General features: G+C 52.5%; 1 protein-coding gene across 2 annotated transcripts in view; it reads right to left on the bottom strand.

The window, feature by feature from the left end:
* The window catches only part of CRTC1 (CREB regulated transcription coactivator 1), a 55,009-nt gene that overhangs the window by 22,229 nt on the left and 11,539 nt on the right, over positions 1-21,241 (bottom strand). The window contains exons 2-5 of one of the 2 annotated variants that reach the window (XM_090290022.1): positions 3,979-4,095; positions 2,807-2,854; positions 1,233-1,373; positions 198-256 (exon numbers count right to left, since the gene is read on the bottom strand). In XM_090290022.1, the coding sequence (XP_090146148.1) occupies positions 198-256; positions 1,233-1,373; positions 2,807-2,854; positions 3,979-4,095 (365 nt within the window). Of the gene's footprint in view, positions 1-197; positions 262-1,232; positions 1,374-2,806; positions 2,855-3,978; positions 4,096-21,241 lie in introns of both variants that reach the window. The other variant, XM_090290023.1, reaches the window with a different exon arrangement.

Below are 21,241 nucleotides of genomic sequence, written 5' to 3'. Positions count from 1 at the left end.
AAAAAAACCAAGCTACAATACTAACTATCCAATATAACCTCAACTTCCCTTAAAAAAAATAAAGCTGATTTCTAGTAACTCCTGGATAATTAATTTTGTCATTTTAAAGCGACTACATATTGGTTTTCCAAACACCAGAATGAAAATTTGGTTTTGTTTTCAACGAGAGGGCTGGGGGCTGGCTCTGGGTCACTGACCTTCTCCAGCTGGTATCCGAGGGTGGTGAGAGGTACACAGTACCATAAGGGCAGCTGTCCGCTTAAGTGTGAGTTAAGGGGATGGCGCTGTTGACTCAGGCCCCACCCTAGCCCTAGAAACCTGGTGGCCAGGCTACTGGGAGCCTGCAAACAGCTGGGGCTGCAGGGTGGGAAGTGGGGAGGGGCCCTTTCCTTCCTGGCTGTGAGTGGCCCCAGGGGTGGCCCTATCCACCAGCACTCAGCACTCACCCCCTGCGAGCGCACGTGCAGGCTGCACCCCTTCCAAGAGGGGCCTCAGCCGTGAAACCGGGGCCCACAGGGGCGGTGGGGAGTCTACTTCAGATGACCCAGGTCATGACTCTTAATTCTGGGCTGATGGGCGGATCCTGGGGCCTGAGGGCTCCGTCTGGGGCCCAGGTGGTTGGGCTCCCCCAGCCACGGTAATAAGAACCAGGAAAGAACAGACTTCTCTGTTCTAGAAAGTAGGAGGTCCCAGGGCAGCACTTAAAGACTCTGGGGGGTGGGGCTGGCTGGCTGAGCACCAAGAGGTGGCTGAGCTGGGGGGTCTCCTGACCATCTCTCTGTTTGGCTGAGGTGCAGATGGAGTCTCCCTTAGATCTGTCTGGGTCTGGCTCAGACCCCTCAGCCCCACTGCCTTGGCTGGTCTGTCCTCTACATGGCCCCAGGAAGGGTCCACTAACATGACCTTGATGTGTGGTCACCCTGCTCACAGCCTTCCTGGGCTCCACTGTCCAGCCAGGCGTCCAAGTGCAATGTGATTCAGTGTCACCATCCCCAACTCTCACGACTGGCTGCATACTTCAGCCGCCACCTCTGCATCCTTCTTTGCTGTGTCCCTCAGTCCCCACTTAGCCAAAGGCTCTCCAGCTTGCCTCACTGTCTTGTTTGGGAAGTTCACTGGGGAGGCCCTGATTCATCCTCAGAGCTGGTAGTTTCGTTAGTTAGATGAATTCAAGGTCCTGCAGTCAACAACAGGGGGCCTAGCCCCCCGACCCAAGTCTTCTGTGAAAAGGATATCTGCCGTCCATGTTTGTCCACCGACAGAGGCCGGCGGTGTGGGGAGCCGAGCCGGCCGCGCTCCCGGTACACTCTGTCCACCAGCCCATGGTGCCGGGTAGTCCGGCTGGTGTCCAGGCCTGAGGACTGGAAGGGTGTCTGGGGGAGGGGTGGGGGCCAGCATAGGGAGAAGGAAATGGAAAAAAGAAATGAGAGAAATCCAAAATGGTTATCAGCTGTGGCCTGCCCCCAGGATCTGACCTCAGGGCCCCCCACTGCCAAGACACACTTGGCCACCATGAGGCAACCTGGACAGGTTTCCTCCTGCAACCAGCACCCAGCTTCCGAGCACTGCAGCTGTGTGGGCAAGCTGCGGACCCTGGGCACCACGGCAGCAGGCGTGCAGTGAGGCCGGCATGCACGGGTCAGGCAGAACGCCACAAGCTCAGGGCCGATGCCAGCGAGGGTGCCAGGGGTGCAGATGGCCTGAGCAGCAACCCCACCCCACCCCACCCCCAGCCTCACCAGGTGCAGACAGGCCTCCGCCTTCTCTCTCAGGCCTGGCTGGCCTCCTCTTCCCACCTACGTCATCCCTGGAGGAGCTGCCAAGAGACAGCTCGGGGCTTCTAGCCGAGGATGTTGAGGGGCCCACCTGGCCAAGTGCTGGCTCCCTGGAGGCTCCTTGTTGAGCCTGGTGCTGGTCTCAATCTAGAGCCTCTAGCACACTCCCCACCATATCCCAGCACCACCATGAGCCAAGTGCAGGCACTTTCCAGGGCCCTGGCCCATGGCTTGTCAGGACAGGGCTTCCTTCTAGCACCCAAGGCTGACATGAGGCAACCCTGGCCAAGTCCTGCTCCCTCTCCAAGCTCCATGCCCCTGGGGTCTGCAGGAGCCTGCTCTCTGCCATCCCTGGCACCCTGGGGCTCCTTGACATCTGACTGCAGTAAGACTGCAGCCTTAGTCAGTTCTGGACACAGTCTGTTCCCCTGCATGGCCATCTGGTCCTTGGGTCCTCCTGTCTTCTCTGGGAAGCAGGGTAAAAAGTGATTTCCTTCTGCCATGGTTGGAACCTACTCTTCCCCATGTATCCAAACACCTTTCCTGGCATTCAGGGCTGACAGCTCTTCCAGTGCCTAGGACCCCCGTCTCTCTCTGACCCACCAAGCACCCTGCCAACTTGGGAGATGGCTGGGACTAACAAAGGGAAGGAACCTTGCCATCAGCAGGGACACCAGATGGCAGGGGCCACTCACGTCCTCTTAGAGATGCTTGGAAACAGGAGGGAAAACCAAGGGGGCTCAAGCAAAGCCAGAGGCAGAGAGATGCTCAGCCTGGCCACAGCCCAGCTCACCAGGCTGCATCTAGGAACTGCACACACACGTGTGCATGTGTCACGGGAACAACCATGCAGCATTGGTGCGCATGCTTGAATTCTTGGGTTGGGGTCTTCCCACATGACCACATACACTTCCCGAGACATGGAGGTACAGAGCAGATCAGTTTCTGTTTGTCAGACAGACACCTCCCACCAGGCCAGGAGGGCAGCCACACTGGGGACACCAAAAGCCTCAGCCCAGGGGCTCATTTACCAGAGAGACAGGAGCCGCTGCCAGGGCATCCCCCAGAAATCCGCTGGGCTAGAAATGCAAAGAACCGAGACTCTGAGATGCTCTGGCCTCACCTGGTCCCCTGGAACCCCAACAGGCCCCTGCACCCTCAGCCTTAGGGGCTCCATGCTGGCCCAGGCAAGGCAAGCTCAGGGTGCCCAGAGAGACACCCTTCTCCAGAGAAGAGGGGATGGGAAGACAGAGGAAAGGGAGAGCCAGGGAGGAGGGGGGAGAATCCCAACTCAAAAGTGCCCTAACAAACAATGAGGAGGCTGTCTGAGGGGGGCCATGCACCAGTGACCCAGAGCTGAGCTGGGCAGACCCCGAGCCAGCAGAGGAACCCTGGTCAGCAGTCTGCTGCATCTCAGTAGCAATATAATGGGAGGAGTAGGAGATATGGGGTTACTCGGGTCGGGGCTGAGCTCCTTAAAGGGCCAGCCTGGGATGCACTTAGCCCATCAGCATGTGGACAGATACGGCTGTTTCTGGGGCCTGAGACAGAAGTGGGGCAGTCCATGAACTTGCCCATGCTGGCTGGGGGTCGCCTGGCTCTCAGACCTAGCTCTCTGGCCACCTTGCCTCTGCTTCCACTTGCAGATCAGGGAAAGAGCCTGGCACTAAGCCCAGGTGGTGAGCCTTATCTCTATTTATGATAAGGATGTGCATGGCGGCTCTGTGGCCTTCGGGAGCCATGAGCCATGCTGTGTGGGTCTCTGCCAAGAAACGTTTGCAGACAAGTGGGGTCAGGTCTTGGGGCCTCCTTCTGAGAACCGCTGGGCTTGCGGATTAGTGAGGCTGATGGAGCCAAACCCCAGAGGCCCTAAGCAGTTGCCGCTGCCGCACAGCCGGCCAACAGGTGTAGTGGCTGCTGAAATGCTTGAGGCCAGACTAAGGCCTCGTTGCAGGGTCTGCTGATGCTGACAGGGGACTGGCTGGGGGGGATCTAGGCGAGACCTGGCCAGGCCATCCCAGGGACAGGAAAGGAGTAGGCGGGTGTGAGGCAGGAGGACTGTGGCAGTTGTCTGCTGACCCCAGCTGTCTGCAGCAGTCATCACGCACACACACTTGCCCAGAGTGGATGTGCCCCAGGTGGGAGGCCAGGGAAAGCTCCCCTAGGGAAGCAGTATGGGAAGGGGGCCAACAGTGCTGCTCACCTGGAAGGGCAGATCTACGGTGCCACTCCCAATCTGGTTCACATTGGGCAGGGACCCGCCATAGTATTGACCACGGCTTGGGCCCAGCTGCAGGTACTGTGACTTCTGGAGCTGGAGCTGCAAGAGAGAAATCAGCAGCTGCAGCAGGGGCTGGGTAGCCCTCCCCACACACCCCACAGAGCGCCACCCCCAATGGCCTGGAAAGGACCCAAGCAGTAGGATCAGTGGCACTAATCACAGAATACGTGGGACCCCACGACTCAGATTCTCAAAGGAGCCAGGTGTCCCTCCACCCAAAACGGCAGAATCAAAAACTCCAGGTGCCCTGGGGGGGTCCTCTTCAGGACTTTGTGAACTTAGGGGATGTTTCTTTGCTGGCTGACATGGTAGGTTTGTGAATGAGTGAGAGTACAGAACAGGCCTGGAGACTGCAGTGTGAGGAGGAGGCCCCTCACTCACCCAGGGGAGCCATTTCTCAGCATAGCCAAAGGCTTTGTTACCGGGGCGCAGGCCAGAGGCTGCGAATTGACACCCGGACACAGGAGAAATCTTCTTTCCAACGGCCTGAATCAGAGGGGCCGGCTCAGAAGCATAGCGCGGGCTTTCAAAGTGCAGGATGTGGATCCCTCCGGCAGCACACACAGGACTAGTGGGTCTGCCAGATCTTGCCTGAGTTCAAGGGTCTTGCCCAAGGCTCCAAGCTCTTTCTGCCTGTCCCTCTGTGTCACCGGGGCTGAGCCCAGCTCTCATCTGGGCTGGCTGAATTCCTGCACAGTCCTCTGCCCATCACTCAATTGGGGACTCATTCCCCTCAGAACTAGAAGTTCAGGGCTCCATGACTGGCGATAGCTGCCTCTGACCTGGCCTGGAATCTGCCTCTTTTCTCTCAAGCAGCTGATTCCACTTTCGGGAATGACAGCAGATGCCCTGACCCAGGCAGCACCTCCTGCAGCCCATCACACCATTGTGGGAGGTGGGCAGCATGAACGAGGGGCAGTGGCTGGGTATGCAGGAAGGGGTGGTGTCACTCTCCTGGCTGAGGCAGTTGCTAGGGTCAACTCTGTATACACAACAAGGCCACTTGTGGTCCCTCACAAATAGCTCCTGGCAGCCTCCATCAGCTGGCCGCCCACACCGCCCGCTTCCTGGGGGGCCTTGGACACTAGAGGGAAAGTGAAGCCCGGGAACTGGCCACCTGCCCAGCAAAGCACCTCACCCAGGTAAACAGCTGTTTCCTATAAGCCCTGTGGAGCCGGGAGAGAGGCTAACCTTGCTCAGTTCCTACCCAGGTGGTTCTCAGCATCTGAGGGGCCCAGCCCAGGTCTATCTCCCACATGAACAACCCACTGTGTCCCTCCCCTCGATCATGAGAGACAAACAAGCCAGGGGCCCCAGCCCTACCTGGTCACAGGTCACCTCAGACCCAAGACCCACCTCATGCCCTCCTTGTGTCTGAGCCATGTGGCGGGAGCCTGCCCTGCTTCCATCTCTCAAGAAGAGGGCCACAGCCCCCTTCTGGCCTAGTTTCCCTCTCCAGTTTCCTCACCTCAGCCCTGGGCCCCTTTGTTTCCAGGCAGGGCTCCTTACCGCCCCACCCAACCCACACACACATCCTGTGCCCAAGCCCCATCATGTACCATATTTTCCTGTGTCCCTGCCCAACACCCACTCCCCTGCAGAGAGCGCTATGTAAATGATGGCTTCTCCAGCCTCCCTTGGTCCCACCTTGCTGACAGAACCCCATAGGGGTGGGATCACCCAGCAAAGTGCCCTTTCCCAGCTTCTGTCAGTGTCCACACCTCTACTGGACACATTTGCACCCCTCGCTCCTGCCACATTCTCGCAGCATCCACAGGGCTAAGCAAAGTGGGGACAAAGGCAGGTAACAAGTGCCAGTGGTCCTGGAAAGACGTGATGTGAGGGAGGCAATCACTCCTCTAGGGCAGCACCCAGACCTCGGCCCTTTCCCCTCCACTTTGCTGCCAACAGGATGCAGTGATACCTCCACCTGCCAGCCCCTTCCAGGCCCATCAGCAATCTCCATGGCAAATGATGGGCCTTCTAATGAGCTTAAGGAGAGCCGGTGTGCTGAAAGCTGAGCTCTGTCCTGCAAAGCTAGGATGGGCCAAGGAGAAGCTGTGTGTTCTTAGCAGGACTCAGTTTCCTCCTCTCACCACAAAGGCTTCAGTTTGGATCTGCTTTCCCTGACCACTGGGATTCACCAACTGAGATGGTCACTGCCTTGAGGCCTTTGCACTGATGCTACCTCCTCCAAGAGTCTCTTCCACGAGGCTAGCCCAACACTGAGCACTGCACCCCCACAGGGTCACCTTCCCAACGGCTTACCGTCCAAAATTACCCACCCAAGGTCTGTCTGTCTGTCTCCTCCCATCAGATTGTTGGCCCCATAAGGACCCTGGCATAAATCAGCACACACAGAATGAGTGACAACAGGTAACGTTGAGCACAGGAATAAGTTGGACGCACTGAGGACCCCAGGCAGGAACCATGTTTCACCTGTGCCCACATGGGACCCTTAACCCCAACCTCGAGGTAACTGAGACCCAAGGAAGAACAGATGGCTGACCTAGTGCAGAGGCAGCATGTGCTCCAGTCTGGGGCCCAACCTGAGAACCACCCATGAGAGGAAAGCAAAGAGCACATACTGTCCCTTTGCCAGCTCAAGCACATGATGCTTCCAGAACCAAGTGCTTACTGGGACTTGCACACCCTGGCTCAAGCCACCTCTGGGGATGTCGCTGGGAGGGAGAGACTGGGGATTCAACAGGTTTTCCAAGTGTTCTAGTGGCCATGGGGGTACAGGCAGGGAACACCAAGAGCCCTTGAAAAAAATTAATTCTGAGTCTTGTGGAGTCACCAGTGGGTTTTCTGGGCCCACCATTCTCTGGCAGGTGTGTGCATCCAGTTTGTCTGGCTGTGTCCCTCTAGGTTCCTTCTCAGGCCTGGCTCTAGAAGACCCCCTAGTTTCAGCTTGGGCAGCAGGTGGTGAGTTTGAGGAGGGCAGAAAGCCCCTCCTAGGCTCCATTCCCCCCCCCCCCCATTGCTCAGTTGAGGTGACATGTGCATGGCTGTGGACATCTCACTAAGGCCACAGAGGACAGTACCAAACGCCCTGGACAGAGTCATTCTAAGGAGAAGAGGGCCGAGGGCCACCAGCTCTGACTTGGGATTCCCCAAGCCTCCATCCTATGGCTCCAAGAGACAGCAGTGACCACTCATGTCACATGTCCATGGGCCATGCTGTCTCTCCCCATGCCTCCCCTTAGCCACTCTGGAAAGGATTGGAAACCTGGGCTCTCAGGTAGATGGCTATGCTTGCAGGTGCCCAACCAGGAAGGCCTTTCTCTCTTTAAACTTTTTTATCAAAGCAAAATTCTAATAACATAAACCATTTTAACACGTACAATTCAACACCATCTAGTACATTCACAATGTTGTGCAACCATCACCTCTATTTAGTTCCAGAACATTTCTGTCACCCCAAAGGGAAATCCCATCCCCATTAACAGTCACTCCCCAACCCCCTCACCCCCGACAACCACTAACCTATTTTCTGTCTCTGTGGATTTGCCTGTTCTACACCTTTCATACAGATGGAATCACATTATGTGGCCTTTTGTGTCTGGCTTTTCTCACTCAGCCTGATATTTCCCAGGTTCATCTATCTCCATGTTGTAGGCTAAGTGCTCCATTTCTTTTCATAGCTGAATAATATTCCATTCTGTGGAATATTGTGTTTATCCTTCATCTACTGATGGACTCTTGGGCTGTTCCCACCTTTTGGCAATTGTGAACAGTGCTGCTGTATACATGGGTATACAAGTATCTGTTTGAATCCCTGTTCAAATCTCTAGGCATATTCCTAGGAGTAGAACGGCTGGGTCATATGATAACTCTGTAATTGACTTTTTGAGGAACCTCCATACTGTTTCCCACAGTGGCTGCACCATTTTACATTCCTACCAGCAATACATAAGGGTTCCAATTTCTCCACATCCTCACCTTTACTTGTTGGTTTCTGTTATTTTGACAGCAGCCATCCCGATGGGTGTGACATGATATTTCATTGCAGGTTTGATTTGTATATCCCTGGTGACTAGTGATGTTGAATACCTTTTCATGGCTTGGTGGTCATTTGTGTATCATCTTTGGAGAAATGTCTGTCAAGCCGTTTGCCCATTTTTAAACTGGGTTTTTCTCTTTCTTTTTTGATTTAATCTTTATCGTATAGTTTTCCATTACCATTTAGTCCTCCTAAACCCCTTGCCCCTGTCTTTTTCATGTTGAGTTGTAAGAGTTCTTTATATATTCTGAATATTAATTCCTTATCATCTATATCATTTGCAAATATTTTCTCTCATTTTATGAGTTCTTTTTACTTTCTTGATAGTCTTTTGATGAACACAAGTTTTTAATGCCGACAGAGTCCAATTAATCTCTTTTTCTTTTGTTGCTTGTGCTTTTAGTGTCCAATCTAAAAATCCATCACCTAATCTAAGGCCAGAAAGAGTTACACCTGTGCTTCTCTCTAGGCGTTTTATAGATTTAGCTCCTCCATTTAGGTCTTTGGTTCATTTTGAGTTAACTCTTAAGGTTGTTGCTGCCCCACTCCCACCTCACAGCCGGCCCCCACGTCAACCATGGGTGCTCCACGGTGAGGAGAGCCCAGCCAACCGCCTGAAGCATGCAGGGGACACTAGAATTTCGCATCACACATCTGCTTAGTAAGAGAGGGACTAATGAATGAATGAGAGAATGAATGAAAGCATCATAGGCTTGTGGCCAGCAGGATTCCAGGCTGAGTCACCCAGCCCCCCGGCTGAGTGAGACACTCCCCAGCTGTCTCCTCATTCGTTCCCAAAGTGTAAATACAGAACCAGATACACAAACACCGAGTGTGCCTCGGAATGCCTTTAATCAGGCTCTGTGGTTGCTGCCAAGTTCCCAGCCCCGGCTGAACCAGAGGGTCCACTGGGAACACGTTTGTTTCCCTGTTGGTGTGGTTGTTGAGCACAGACCTTCCGGCTGGGATGTGTGAAGAGTCCCTCGGGGTCCGAGCTCAGCACAGCTGGCTCATGGGGGCCTCTCTCCCAGAAAATGAGATCCCAGCCCCGCCAGCCACCTGGGCGCCCATGCTGAGTGGGGCCTTGCAGCAGCCCTGAGGGCGGAGACCTGGCTTCTCCATTTTACAAGCAGGGAAACTGAGACACTGAAGGATAACAGACTTGCCCTGAGGTTGCCCATGACAGGAGGGGCCTCGGTTATAATCCAGGCTCTTTTCCTAGCAAATCCAACTTCCCACAAAGCCCTTCCTTCTGCCTTCAGATCCTTGCAGTCACCCCACTTTTCCAGAACTTTCCATGAAGCTCCTTCTCATCACCTGGGTTTCAGCTCATACACTTCCTCAGGAAGCCCTCCCTGACCCTTACTTCCACACAACCCTCTATCTTAGCTCAGGCTGCTGTAACAAAGTACCACAGAGTGGGTAGCTTAAACAACAGATACTTATTTCTCACAGTTCTGGAGGATGGGAGCCTGAGACCAAGATGCCAGCAGAGCAGGGTTCTGGTGAAGGTCTTCTCACTGCGTTGCCAATGGCCACCTTCTCGCTGCATCCCCCCATGGTCTTCTCCTTGTGTTTGTGCAAAGAGGACTCTCTTCTCTTCCTTTTCTCATTAGGGCCCTAGTCATACCAATCAGGACTCCAACCTTACGACCTCATTTCACCTTAATCACCTTGAAGGCCCCATCTCCACATGTAGTCACATTGGGGATTAGGGCTCCCACATGTGAACTTGTCCATGAGGGACACAATTCAGTCCACAGCACCCACTCTGTGATATGTTGCCTGCCTGTGTCTACCCAGTGGGCCAGTGGGCCCTGATGGCTGGGGCCCTGCTCACCAGGCCTCCCTGGATGCCTCTAAAAACAGCGCCAACCCCAGAAAGTGACCATCCACAGCTGAGAAGCCCAGAGCCGTCCCACAACCAGCCAGGAACAGGGATCCGAGAGTCTCCCACCTGGAGTCCCCAGGGTGAAGAATGACCTGTGGGGAGAGGCATTCTCATACCTGGCCCTGGAGTGCCCAAGAGTCAGTGTGGTAAAGGAATACACTCCCCCAGGGCTGCTGGGTGGCAGAGAGGGGAGGAATATTATGGGCAGCATTTCCAGAATCAGTTCCCCAAATGTAAACTGAAATGTCAGCTCACCGGGATCACGGGCTGGGAAATGGGTAGGAGCACCTGAAGAGCAGCACCGCAGGTGGCTGTGAGGCTGTGGGATGGAGCTGAAACAGCAGGTGAAGCAGTTCAGCCTGACCAGTGTTCCCCAAAATTCATGCTGACTTGAAATTTCAGCATGTGACCTTGTTTGCAAATGGAGAATTTGCAGATGTAATTAGTTAAGGCTTTTAAGATGAGGTCATCCTGGATTTAGAGAAGTCCCTAAATCCAATGACTTGTGTCCTTATAAGAAAAGAACAGGGATGGAAGCAGAAATTGAAGTGATACGGCTACAAGCCATGGAACTCCCAAGGGTTGCTGGGAACTCCCAAGGGTTGCTGGCAGCTCCCAGAAACCAGGAGCAAGGCCTGGGACAGACTCTACTTCAGAGCCCCCAGAAAAATCCAACCCTGCCCACACCCTGATCTCAGACTTCTAGTCTCCAGAAATGTAAAGGAATAAATCTGTTGTTTTAAGCACTTGAGACTAGACAGTTGGGGAAAACTGACAACAGGGACCATCAAGCTGACACTCCAGGATAAAGAATGAGTAGTAAGGGTCCAGGCAGAGGTGGAAGCCCAGGAAGAAGCGCAGAAGATGAGGCCAGGTCAGCTGTAATGGGCAGTCACTGCAAAGCGACAGAGAGGACAATGCTAAAGCCCAGACCAGAACAGTATAGGGCCTGGCCACAGACCTAGGGGCTGATGACCCTAGAGTGGACTTGCCAGGCAGGGGCTCTCAGCACACTGGGAGCTGCCAAGGGTCTGTCCTAAGACACACCTCCCTGGAAGCTCCTGGGGAGTAATCTCCCTAACCCTATGCCAACTGCACCCTAATGTCCTGAGTGCACTGGGTAGAGCAGCAAGAGATATGGGGCCTCACTGGGCATGTAGCTCAGCCTGGCTGCACACCTCCCTCTGGTCTGCATCTGGGCACCACATCCATAGGGCCAGGGCAGGATGCTGTGAGCAGTGTGATTCTCCCCCACCCCCTCATCCACAGACTATGGGGCCACAGCATGTCACCATAGGGTCGGAAGGGGGCTATGCAGCAGAGGTTCCCAGCCCTGCTCTGTATAAGCCCTGGCCAGTCTGGGAGAGGTGTGAGAAGCCCTACGTGAGAAGCAGAGGGTGATGTTTTGCAAGGTCCATGCACAGCCCAAAGGCAAAGCTCAGAGACACCAGCAAGGCCAACTGGAAAAGCGGGCTACCTTCTGCTGTCATCTGGTGGTAGCCGTACTGCTAAATGTCTTTTTCACTCTGGTTCCATGTCTGCTCTCCATGGCACAAGATGACCAGTGCATGAGCACCAGCCTCGTCCCGTCTGTCTGAGTGCCTGGGTCCCACAGCATGGTTGAGCGTGCTCACTGCTGGCCAACATCCCCTGAAGCAGGTGGCTGACCCCAGTACACAGTGTGACCCCATCTGAATAGCCAAGGGTGCTTGGTTTCCCGAGACCTCCAGAAGCTCTCCAGGCCTCCCAGGGGTTGCTGGCCCTGGCACAGAGCTGGGAGGTTTTTGGTGAGAGGAGCTTCCTAGAATGAAGCGAACAGAATCGAGCCAACTTCTAAAGATGATCAGGCCCGAAGAAGGGACTTGGAGCTGCTTGCTTATACCATGACTGCATTCTTGTTACTTGGCTTCTGGAGCTGATAAGATCAGATCTCTGATATTTCTAAGTCCAATCCCCTTGGACACTGCAGCTCACAATTCATTCTGTGCATCTAAATAAGCTGAGGAAGTCTGGGAATAAGTTTGGAACAAGGTTAATCAAGTTCCTTGCCTACTTAAAAAAAAAAAAAGAGAGAGAGAGACAGGGGTCAGGACGGTGCACACTCCCAACCCCTGGGTAGCCTCTCGGGTGGTAGGTCACTGGAGGAGAGCCCCTGCCCAGAGCCCCTTTCTGTCCCTCCCCAACTCTTCAGCACTGTATAAGTAAATGTCCTGGGACTGCCAGAACAAATGACCACACACCAGGGGGCTCAAACCAACAGAAATTTATTCTGTCACAGGCCTGAAGGGTAGAAGTCTGAGACAGGGTGTGGGCAGGGCTGGCTCCTTCCAGAGGCTATAACAGAGTCTGTCCCAGGCCTCTCTCCCGGCTTGTGGTGACTGCTGGCAGTCCCTAGACATCGCTCCCATCTCCGCCTGTCTTCACTTGGCCTTCACCCTGTGTGTCAGTTTCGTCTTCTTATAAGGATACCAGTCACTGGATTTAGGGCGCACCTTCCTGCAGGATGACCTCATGCTGACTTGATGACATCTGCAAAAACCCTATTTCCAAATGTCCTGTTTGTAGGTACTGACTGGACATGAACTTGGGGGGCACTCTTCAACCAACCACAGTCACCCAATCCTATGTCACCTCGAACCCCATGCTAAGAACCATACCACGGTGGCAAAGTCCCAGACTTCTCCTGAAGCCCTAGGCCCCGTCAGGCCGTGCTCTCCCCTGCCATGCCTGTTTCCTCCACTGTCAGCAGGGGCTGAGAGATGAAGCCCTACCATAGCACATGGACCTGCCCAGCACACGTCAGCCTCAGCAGAAATGAGCAGGACCCTGAGAGGCAGGTGGCCCAAAGTGTCCTCAGAGCCATTTGGCAGCTTCCATTAAGAGCGTGAATGTGTTCCTGTCCTCTGACCTGGTAATCCCATGTCTGGGAAGCTCTCCTGAGGGAGATGGCCAAAATGCAGATTTATGCAAAAAGATATTCCTGCATCTTCAGTCAGCAGAGCAAGGAGCTGGAACCCTGCAGGATCAGCCCACGGCAGGGCTACACTCCAGGAATTGAGGACACTGCCCAAGGAGTAGGAGGCGGATAGAGGGAAGCCGCCCCCATTGCGACTTCTGGACTGTCTCCAAGATGAGTCAGTGTGGGAAAAGGTGGACCCAGGGTAAGTCCAACCTGCCCCCTTTCTAGGGATGTCCCCAAGTGGGGGCTGGGCACTGAAGTGTGCAGGGGTAAGGTGACTGGCAGGAGAGGAATTCTTTGGAACACAGTAAAGGCCGTGGCAAACCACATTACTGAGGTGAGCAAGCCTTTTGAGCTCGGAGCTGGGACCAGACACTTGAGTTTGTCCTCTCTAGGACAGAGATTGATGTGAACCCCCAAATGGGCCAATGTGATGATCCAGACAGCTAGGGGTTCTGTGAGGATGGGGGTGGCTCCCTAGAGGCCATGGAGAGGGGCCTCAAGCTGGACAGAGCTGAGGAAGGAGAGGGAGGGCTTGAAGTGCAGAGACCCTACAGAGGTCAGAGGTCAGAGAGTAGGGGCTGGGGAGTGGTACCTCACATAGGGACAGTGAGTCACAGACATCTTCTCAACACTCAGGGGTGTGGTGTGGATGGGGCACTCTCACCTCTAGGGGTGCTCCTGGGGAAGGGGAGCAGGAGGGACAGGGTGTGTGTATCCATGTGTGTTGTACATGGAGAGAGAGAGAAAATTCTAAAACTTGTCATTTCTCTGCCTTGACTGAACACATCCTTTGGTGTACACATGGCTTCGGGGGTATGCAAGCACATATCTACATCCGCTTGTGTTTGAAGGAAAGGGGTCATTTTGAATTTAATTTTATATCTCATTACTATTGGATACAGAAACCACCAGCCAGGATGCCATTCATGGGAAATGGGAGGAATGCCTCCCAGCAAGGGACCCCTTGGCCTGAACAGGGAGCCATACACAGATACTGCTGTCGTGATGTGTCCTGGCCCAGCCACCTTGAAAACAGCAGGCCAAGTTTCTGACAGGTGCCTGACCCACCTGGGGATGTGGGGTCCCAGATGTGGCGAGGAGGCTGACTTTTCTCACACCAAAGGGTCAGCACTTGCAGGCCTCCAGGACCCCAGACACCACAGGATGATGTGCAAGCAGCTGCCTTAGGTCAATGCCAAACAAACAATTTTTGATCACGGCATCCACAGGCTGACACCTGGCCTTGCTCAGCTTCTATATTGAAACATCTCCCACCAACAGTTCCTTCAATGCTGCCCCCACCCCAGGATGGCAGGGGCCCCAGGGAAGATAATACAAAAGTGAGATGCCCTCATTACCATGGGCCCAAAATAGTTTTTATGCTCCATTTTTTAGACATAGTTACATAATAACTGAAAGCCATTTCATGATTGGGGAAGCAGGTTCCCAGGCCTGCCCAGCCCACCTTGTGCTCCTCAGGCACCTCACAGCCCTGCCCTGAGCCCCCAAGACCCCAGTGGGGCCCTGGGTGGCACCGCTGCAAGCCTGGGGATGGGGTACACGGGCCCTCAGGCTGCCTCACTGCCCTTAGACTATGTTTGTTCTCAGCCCAGCCAGGTGGGCCCCACATAACTGTGTGTGGTCCAACAGACACTCCCCTGGACAAGTCTCACTGTGGAGGAATTGTCCCCAGCCCAAGGAACAAAAAGCAACGACAAGGGTCCAGGAAGACGAATACTACAGGCTTGTGGAGACAAGACCAATGGTGGCATAGGTGGCTGAACACGTAGACATTGAGGGGAGACCTCAAGAAGGTGAGTTCAGAGAGCTGGCCAGGATGACTAGAGGTGGGCCTGTGTGCAGCACTGAGGAGGTGAGGGGCAGGCAGAGGAGCATCACAGACTCTCTGCAGATCTTCCCTTTCCCTCAACCAAGTCCCAGAAGTTCAACCTCCAGGACCCTGGTCCCAGCCTGTGTCATCTCACACTAAGATGCCCTTATAACCTCCTCCCCAAACCTCTGTCCGAAGTCTTCTCTGCACACCACTGCCAGAAGCTCCTTCCTCTCCTTTTTTTTATTAAGTTCAACAGACGTCATGTTCCTGTTTGGAACACCAGGAAGTTGGCAGTTCCTAAACAAATTTAAACAGAGTTACCACAGGATGTAGGAATTCTACTCCTTGGTACAAAGCTCATGAAACAAAGACCTCCATCCACACCAACACTTGCACATGCGTGTTCAAAGCCGCTAAAAAGGTGGAAATAACCCAAATGTCCATTGATGGATGAAGGATAAACAATGTGGTTCATCCACACAATGGAATATTAATCAGCCATAAAGAGGAATGAAACTTTGACACAGGCTACAACAATGGAAGAAACTCAGAAACATGATGCTCATGAAAGAAGCTCAACACAAAAACCCACATTAATATGAAATGCTGAAAACAGGCAAATCCATAGAGACAGGAAGTAAATTAGTGGCTGCCAGGGGCTGGGGGAAGAGAGATAGGAAGTGACTGATCATGGGGACAGGGTCTCCTTTGGGGTTGAAGGGAATGTTCTGGAACTAGATAGAGGTGATGGTTCTCAACACTATAAATGTGCAGAAGTCCTCTGAAAGGTATACTTCAAAATGATAAATTTTATGTCTTGTGAATTTTACTACAAAAAAAAAAACCCAAAAAAACTGAAAAAATGGAAAGCAGCCCAACGTCCTGGCTGAGGGCCAAGTACATATCAGTGTGAAGGGGAACGGCAGTCAGGGCCCAGAGCATCCCTTTCTGAGCCCCCACCAGTAGGACAACAGTGTGGGTGAGCGACAGTCACCAAGGACAGTGTCTCTGTCCTCAGAGCAGTGCCCTCTAACTGGGAAGCTACAATGGCCCCACAGGTGTATACAGAAGAACATGAACTGCTGATCAGAGACCCTTGGCCACATGGCTTCTTAGCTACTGCACATTCCCTCTAGAGGCAACCTGTGATGGACAGACCCGCCTGACACCCATCTGGGAGTGACACAGCCACCCCTCCTCTGGGGTGAGTTCCACAAGCCCAGATCAGAGCCTCCAACCTGGCAGGCAGGAATGTGGCAGCTGTAGCTGCGGCCTTCTTGAGAACTAGGTATTTCAAAAAATGTTAACTGGTGGCCAACTTTAAAAAAACTTTTTTAGATTAATTTAAACACCAGAATTGCTGGCTTCTTCTGAAACACTAGAAGTGCCAACAACTTGGGGCCTGGATTCCTGGCTGGTGATTTTTTATCAGCCAGAGCAGGGCCACCGCTCCCCTACTCCCCAGGGCATGAGGGCAACATGGGTCCCCTCACACCCCAAGCCTGAGACTGGACCCTAAGAGAGCTGGCACACCCTGAGGTTACCCAGCTGGCTGCAGACCCAAGACCATCAAGCCCAGCTCATCCCTGCTGCCCCTTGTTCCAGCTCAGCAGCTGCATGGCCTGACGACCCAAGGCCCAGAGGGAGGAAGCCCCAACCCCACCCCCAGAAGCAGGCCAACTGGGATGGAAAGGTGCAGAGCTAGCAGGCTGCATGTGGGTCAAACAAGGCCCAGAATGCAGGTCTCATCCTGAGCCAAAACCCCAAAGAAATCCACTGCTGCATGCTCAGCATTTAACCATTAATGGTCTCAGCCAGAGTAGACTCCCCAATGCCCAGAGGCCTGTAAAGCCCTGGGGAGGGGACAGAAGAAACAGCAGAGGGGTCAGCAGCCAGGCCTGGAGGGCACAGGCTTGCTCAAGTTAGGGGATCCTGGGCAGGGAGGCACAGCATACACTACACCCATACCCAGTCCCTATATGAGAGCATAGCTCAAGATAGCCCAGGAGCTCAGCCACTCAGCAGTCCCAGAAAATCCTGTGTGTCAGGCCCAGCTTGCCATTCCCCTCCAGAGAAGGTCCACTGGGCACTGCCCAGGGCCAGCAGGACAGGAGGCCTGGGTGGGTACCTTGTAACACAGGCAGCCAGTCAACCGAGGGTGCTAGGAAAGAGGCAGCAGGAGAAGCCAGCAGGTCCATGCTCCCTGGGGTGAGCTCTGCCAGCTCATGTGCTTGCCCACAGCATAAACAGGTCATGGTGCTCTAGGCACTGAGTCAGGCAGCAGATGCAGAAAGAAGGCAGAAGATTCCTGAGTGAGGGGCCATGAAGGAAATGGGGAGCAGGGAGGGGGAGAGCCAGGTGGCCAAGGAGGTGACACAGGAGCTGGGAAGATACTCCAGGTGGGAGGCTCAAGAGGTACAGAGGCCCTGGGGTCAGAGTGAGTGTGCTGAGGGGGAAGGACCAGCATGGAGGGAGACAAGGGTACCAGGCCAGGCTGCCCACCAGTAAGTGATGAGGGGAGAGGAGGGCTCAGAGTCTCTCGGGACCTCACTCTGAGTGTGATAAGAAGCCAGTGGAATAAAGGATTTAAGCCAGAGTGACCTGAGCCACCTTCCCTTTCAGGGTCTAGCGGAAGGGCCAGTGGTGGACAGGTGATGGGGGAGCAAAAAACCCATCCATAGCAGGTGGGGATGGAACCCCTGAACCCAGTATATTCCAGGATGGGACCTGATGTGGTATCTGGAGGGCTGAGTTGCCGTCCAGGCCTAAGACAGCCCAGGACAGATGTGACCTGGAGACTCATCTGTCCAAGGGACTGTGTGCACTCAAAGCTTCCCACTGGGTCCCAGGAGGGTGTCAACAAGCTCACCAGTTCACTCCAATTCCCACCTACAGCCTCACATGCACATGGCCACTGGCCAGTCCCCAGACCCATGCTGCCTGTCCCTCTCTCGCCCCCATGCAGGCACAGGACATCCTTCTTCCCAATGTCTCCCTCCTTCCCATCTGGTCTCTCATGGATGATTATGAAAAGTACAGCAGCTATTCTCGGCTTCTCATCACCCCACCTGTCCCCTGCACCATGGGCTGAGTGCCCCTGCAGGCTTCCCACCACTACCTTCAGGAAGAAGTCCAACATACATGCAGGAACACAAGGCCAAGACAGAGCCTCCCATGTTCCTGTCCCCTTGGGCACCATCTTCTCATATGCATCACCCCCACGTCAAGCCTCTACAGATGCTCTGTTCTCTGCCAGATGCACCTTTTCCTGCCCAACCTGGCAAACATCACTGAACTCAATGTGGCCCCCCACATGCCCCACCAACCACCTGCTGCCCCAGAAGTAGCTGAGGCCCTTGTACTTCCAAGCATTGTGAAGGCTCAGAGCCGGTGCTGGTCAAATATGTGTCAAGGAGGGCACCTCTCCAGCCTGGTGCCCACAGCTGCTGTTGCAAGGGGCCTCCCTCCCTCTCTGTCTCCCTACTCCTCCCCTGGTCTCGGCCCTGGAGTTGAGCTTCCTTAAGCACAGCTCTCTGTGCTTCTCATGGTCACTCCTCTAGGGAGGCCCTGAATGCCAAGTCAGCCATCAAACCCTGAGTGCCACTGGCTACCCTGGGAACCCTCATACACAAAGGACCCTCCTCCATCCAGCAGCCCCAACCAGGCTCTCATCCTCCTGAGTCCTCCATCCTACAGCCCTGCTTCTCCTGGCCCTGGCAGACGACAGGTGCCTGATCTTCCCTAAGTCCCTAACCCGGCAGTGGCCCCATTGCTCTCTCAGGTCTCCCCATCATAGCTGGCAGTCACCTCTCCATCACAGCTCCTGAGCCCCCACCCTAGGTCCCATGCCTCCAAAACCTAGTCTCCAGCACCTATTCTCCAGCACCAGGTCCTCTCTTGCTCAATCTTTTCTCTCAGGTTCTTGCTAAATTCAAAGCCAATCTGGGGTTTCCCCTTTCCTATCCCTACAGACAGCTTCAGGATCCCATCTAAGCTTCCACCTTGGCTCTCTGGGGCCTGTGGGAATCCGGCTTCCATCCCCATTCTCTCCTCTCTTGCCACCTGTCCCCTACCCAGATTCACCTTGCTCCACATTCATGCCCCAGAAAATCCCCCTCCAGCCCTCTGTGTCTTCATACCCACTATTCCTCTCCTCCCAAAGACCCTTCCCCTCCCCATCCTTCTCCAGTTCTACCACAGAGCTCTCCTCCAGGCAACCTTTGGGATTGGCCCCACCCTCTAGTAGACTCCTCTCTCCTCATAAGTCAGTAGCTCCCCAGGCACAACTTCCTCTGCAGACCACCAACTGTGTGCAGGTCCAGTCCTCACTCCTCGACCTGGCTCAAACTGACCGGGCCGTTATGTGCTTGCCCAGGGTCACACAGCTGGGAGAAACAGAGCATGGCTTCATACTGTAAAGATGGCAACATGACCCAAAGCTATCTATAGTCAATGCAATCCCTATCCAAATCCCAACAAGATTTTTTTGCAGAAATAGAAATACCCACCATAATTTATACGGGATCTCAAGGGAGCCTGAATAGCCAGGACAATCTTTTTTGTTTTTAAGAAGATTTTATTGATTTATTTTTAGAGACAGGGGAAGGGAGGGAGAAAGAGGGGGAGAGAAACATCCATGTGGGAACGAAACATCATACCCCCAACCAGGGACTGAACCCACAAACCGGCTGTGTGCCCTGACCAGGACCTGGTGACCTTTTGGTTTATGGGATGAGGCCCAACCCACTGAGCCACACCAGCCAATCTTTTTTGTTTTTTGTTTTTCTCTCACTTTTTTTGTTCTTCTTTTTTAGAAGAACAAAGTTGGAGGACTTCACACTTCCTGATTTCTAAACTTACTACAAAGCTACAGGAATCAAGACACTGTGGTACTGGCATAAAAGACAGGCATATAGACCAATGGAACGGAACAGAGAGCCTAGAAATAAACCCTTGTGTATATGACCAAATGATTTTTGACAAGGGTGCCAAGACCATTCAATATGGAAAGGACAGTTGTTTCAAACAAATGGTGCTGGGAAAACTGGATAGCCACAAGAAAAAACTAAAGTTGAACCAATACCTTACACCATATATAAAACTTAACTCATCATGGATCAAAGACCTAAAGCTAAAACTGTAACTAAAACTGTAAAAGCTAAAATTATAAAACCCAGAAGAGAATAGTGAAAAAACTTTGTAACATGAGATTTGGCAATGACTTCTTGGCTATGATACCAAAAGCACAGTCAACAAAAGAAAAAATGTATAAACTGGACTTGGTCAAAATTAAAAACATTTGTGTATCAAAGGACACAATCATCAGAGTGAAAAGGCCCCATTTCCATGGAACGTGAGAAAATATTTGCAAATCATATATCTGATAAGGGATTAATATCCAGGATATATACAGAACTACTAAAACTCAACAACAAAAATAAACAACCCAATTCAAAAATGGGCAAAGAACTTGAACGAACATTTCTTCAAAGAAAATTTATAAACAGTCAATAAGCACATGAAAAAATGATCAACCTCACTCATCACTAGGGAAATGCAAATCAGAACCATGATACCACTTCTAGAATGGCTATAATTTTAAAAAAAGTAAAAACATAAAATAACAGTTGTTGACAAGGATGTGGAGAAATAGGAATCCTTGTGCACTACTAGTAAGAATACAGCTATAATACTATGGAAAACAGTATAAAGGTTCCTAGAAAAATTAAACACAGTATTACCGCATTACCCAGCAATCCCACTCCTGGGTATATACCAAGAAAAAATGGAAGCAGGGATTCAAAAACATATTTGTACAGACAGTCCCCAACTTATGATTTTTTTTACTTTATATGATAGTACAAAAGCAATACAAATAATAAATTATGTGAGATATTTAATACTTCATTATAAAATAGGCTTTGTATTAGATGATGATTTTGCCCAACTGTAGATTAATGTAACTGTTCTGAGCACATTTTAGGCTAGGCTAAGCTATATTTAGTATGTTAGGTGTATTAGATACATTTTGACTTACAGTATTTTCAACTTACAATATGTTTATCAGAACTTAACTCCATTATTAAGCCTCAGAACATCTTCATCTATGTTTACAGCAACATTATTCACAATATTCAAAAGGTGGAAGCAACTCAAGTGCCCATTGAAGGATGAATGAATAAACAAAATGTGATACAGATATGCAATGGAATATTATGCAGCCTTAAAAAGGAAGGAAACTCTGACACCTGCTACAACATGAACCTTGAAAACATTATGCTCAGTGAAATAAGCCTAACACAAAAGGAAAAATGCTATGTGATTCCACTTATATGAAGTCCCTTGAGGAGTTAAAACCACACAGACAGAGAAGAAGAATGGTGGGTGCCATGAGATTGGGGAGGGGAAATGGGGAGTTAAGTGTTTAGTGGGGACAGTTTCAGTTTTGCAAGATGAAAAGTTCTGGAGATGGAGGGTGTGATGGCTGCACAA

Source organism: Furipterus horrens, unplaced genomic scaffold, assembly GCF_987537825.1.
Source record: "Furipterus horrens unplaced genomic scaffold, mFurHor1.1.pri manual_scaffold_10, whole genome shotgun sequence".
Taxonomy (NCBI): Eukaryota; Metazoa; Chordata; class Mammalia; order Chiroptera; family Furipteridae; genus Furipterus; species Furipterus horrens.
The sequence above is the reverse complement of the archived record's forward strand: the minus strand, read 5'-3'. Positions and strand labels throughout refer to the sequence as shown.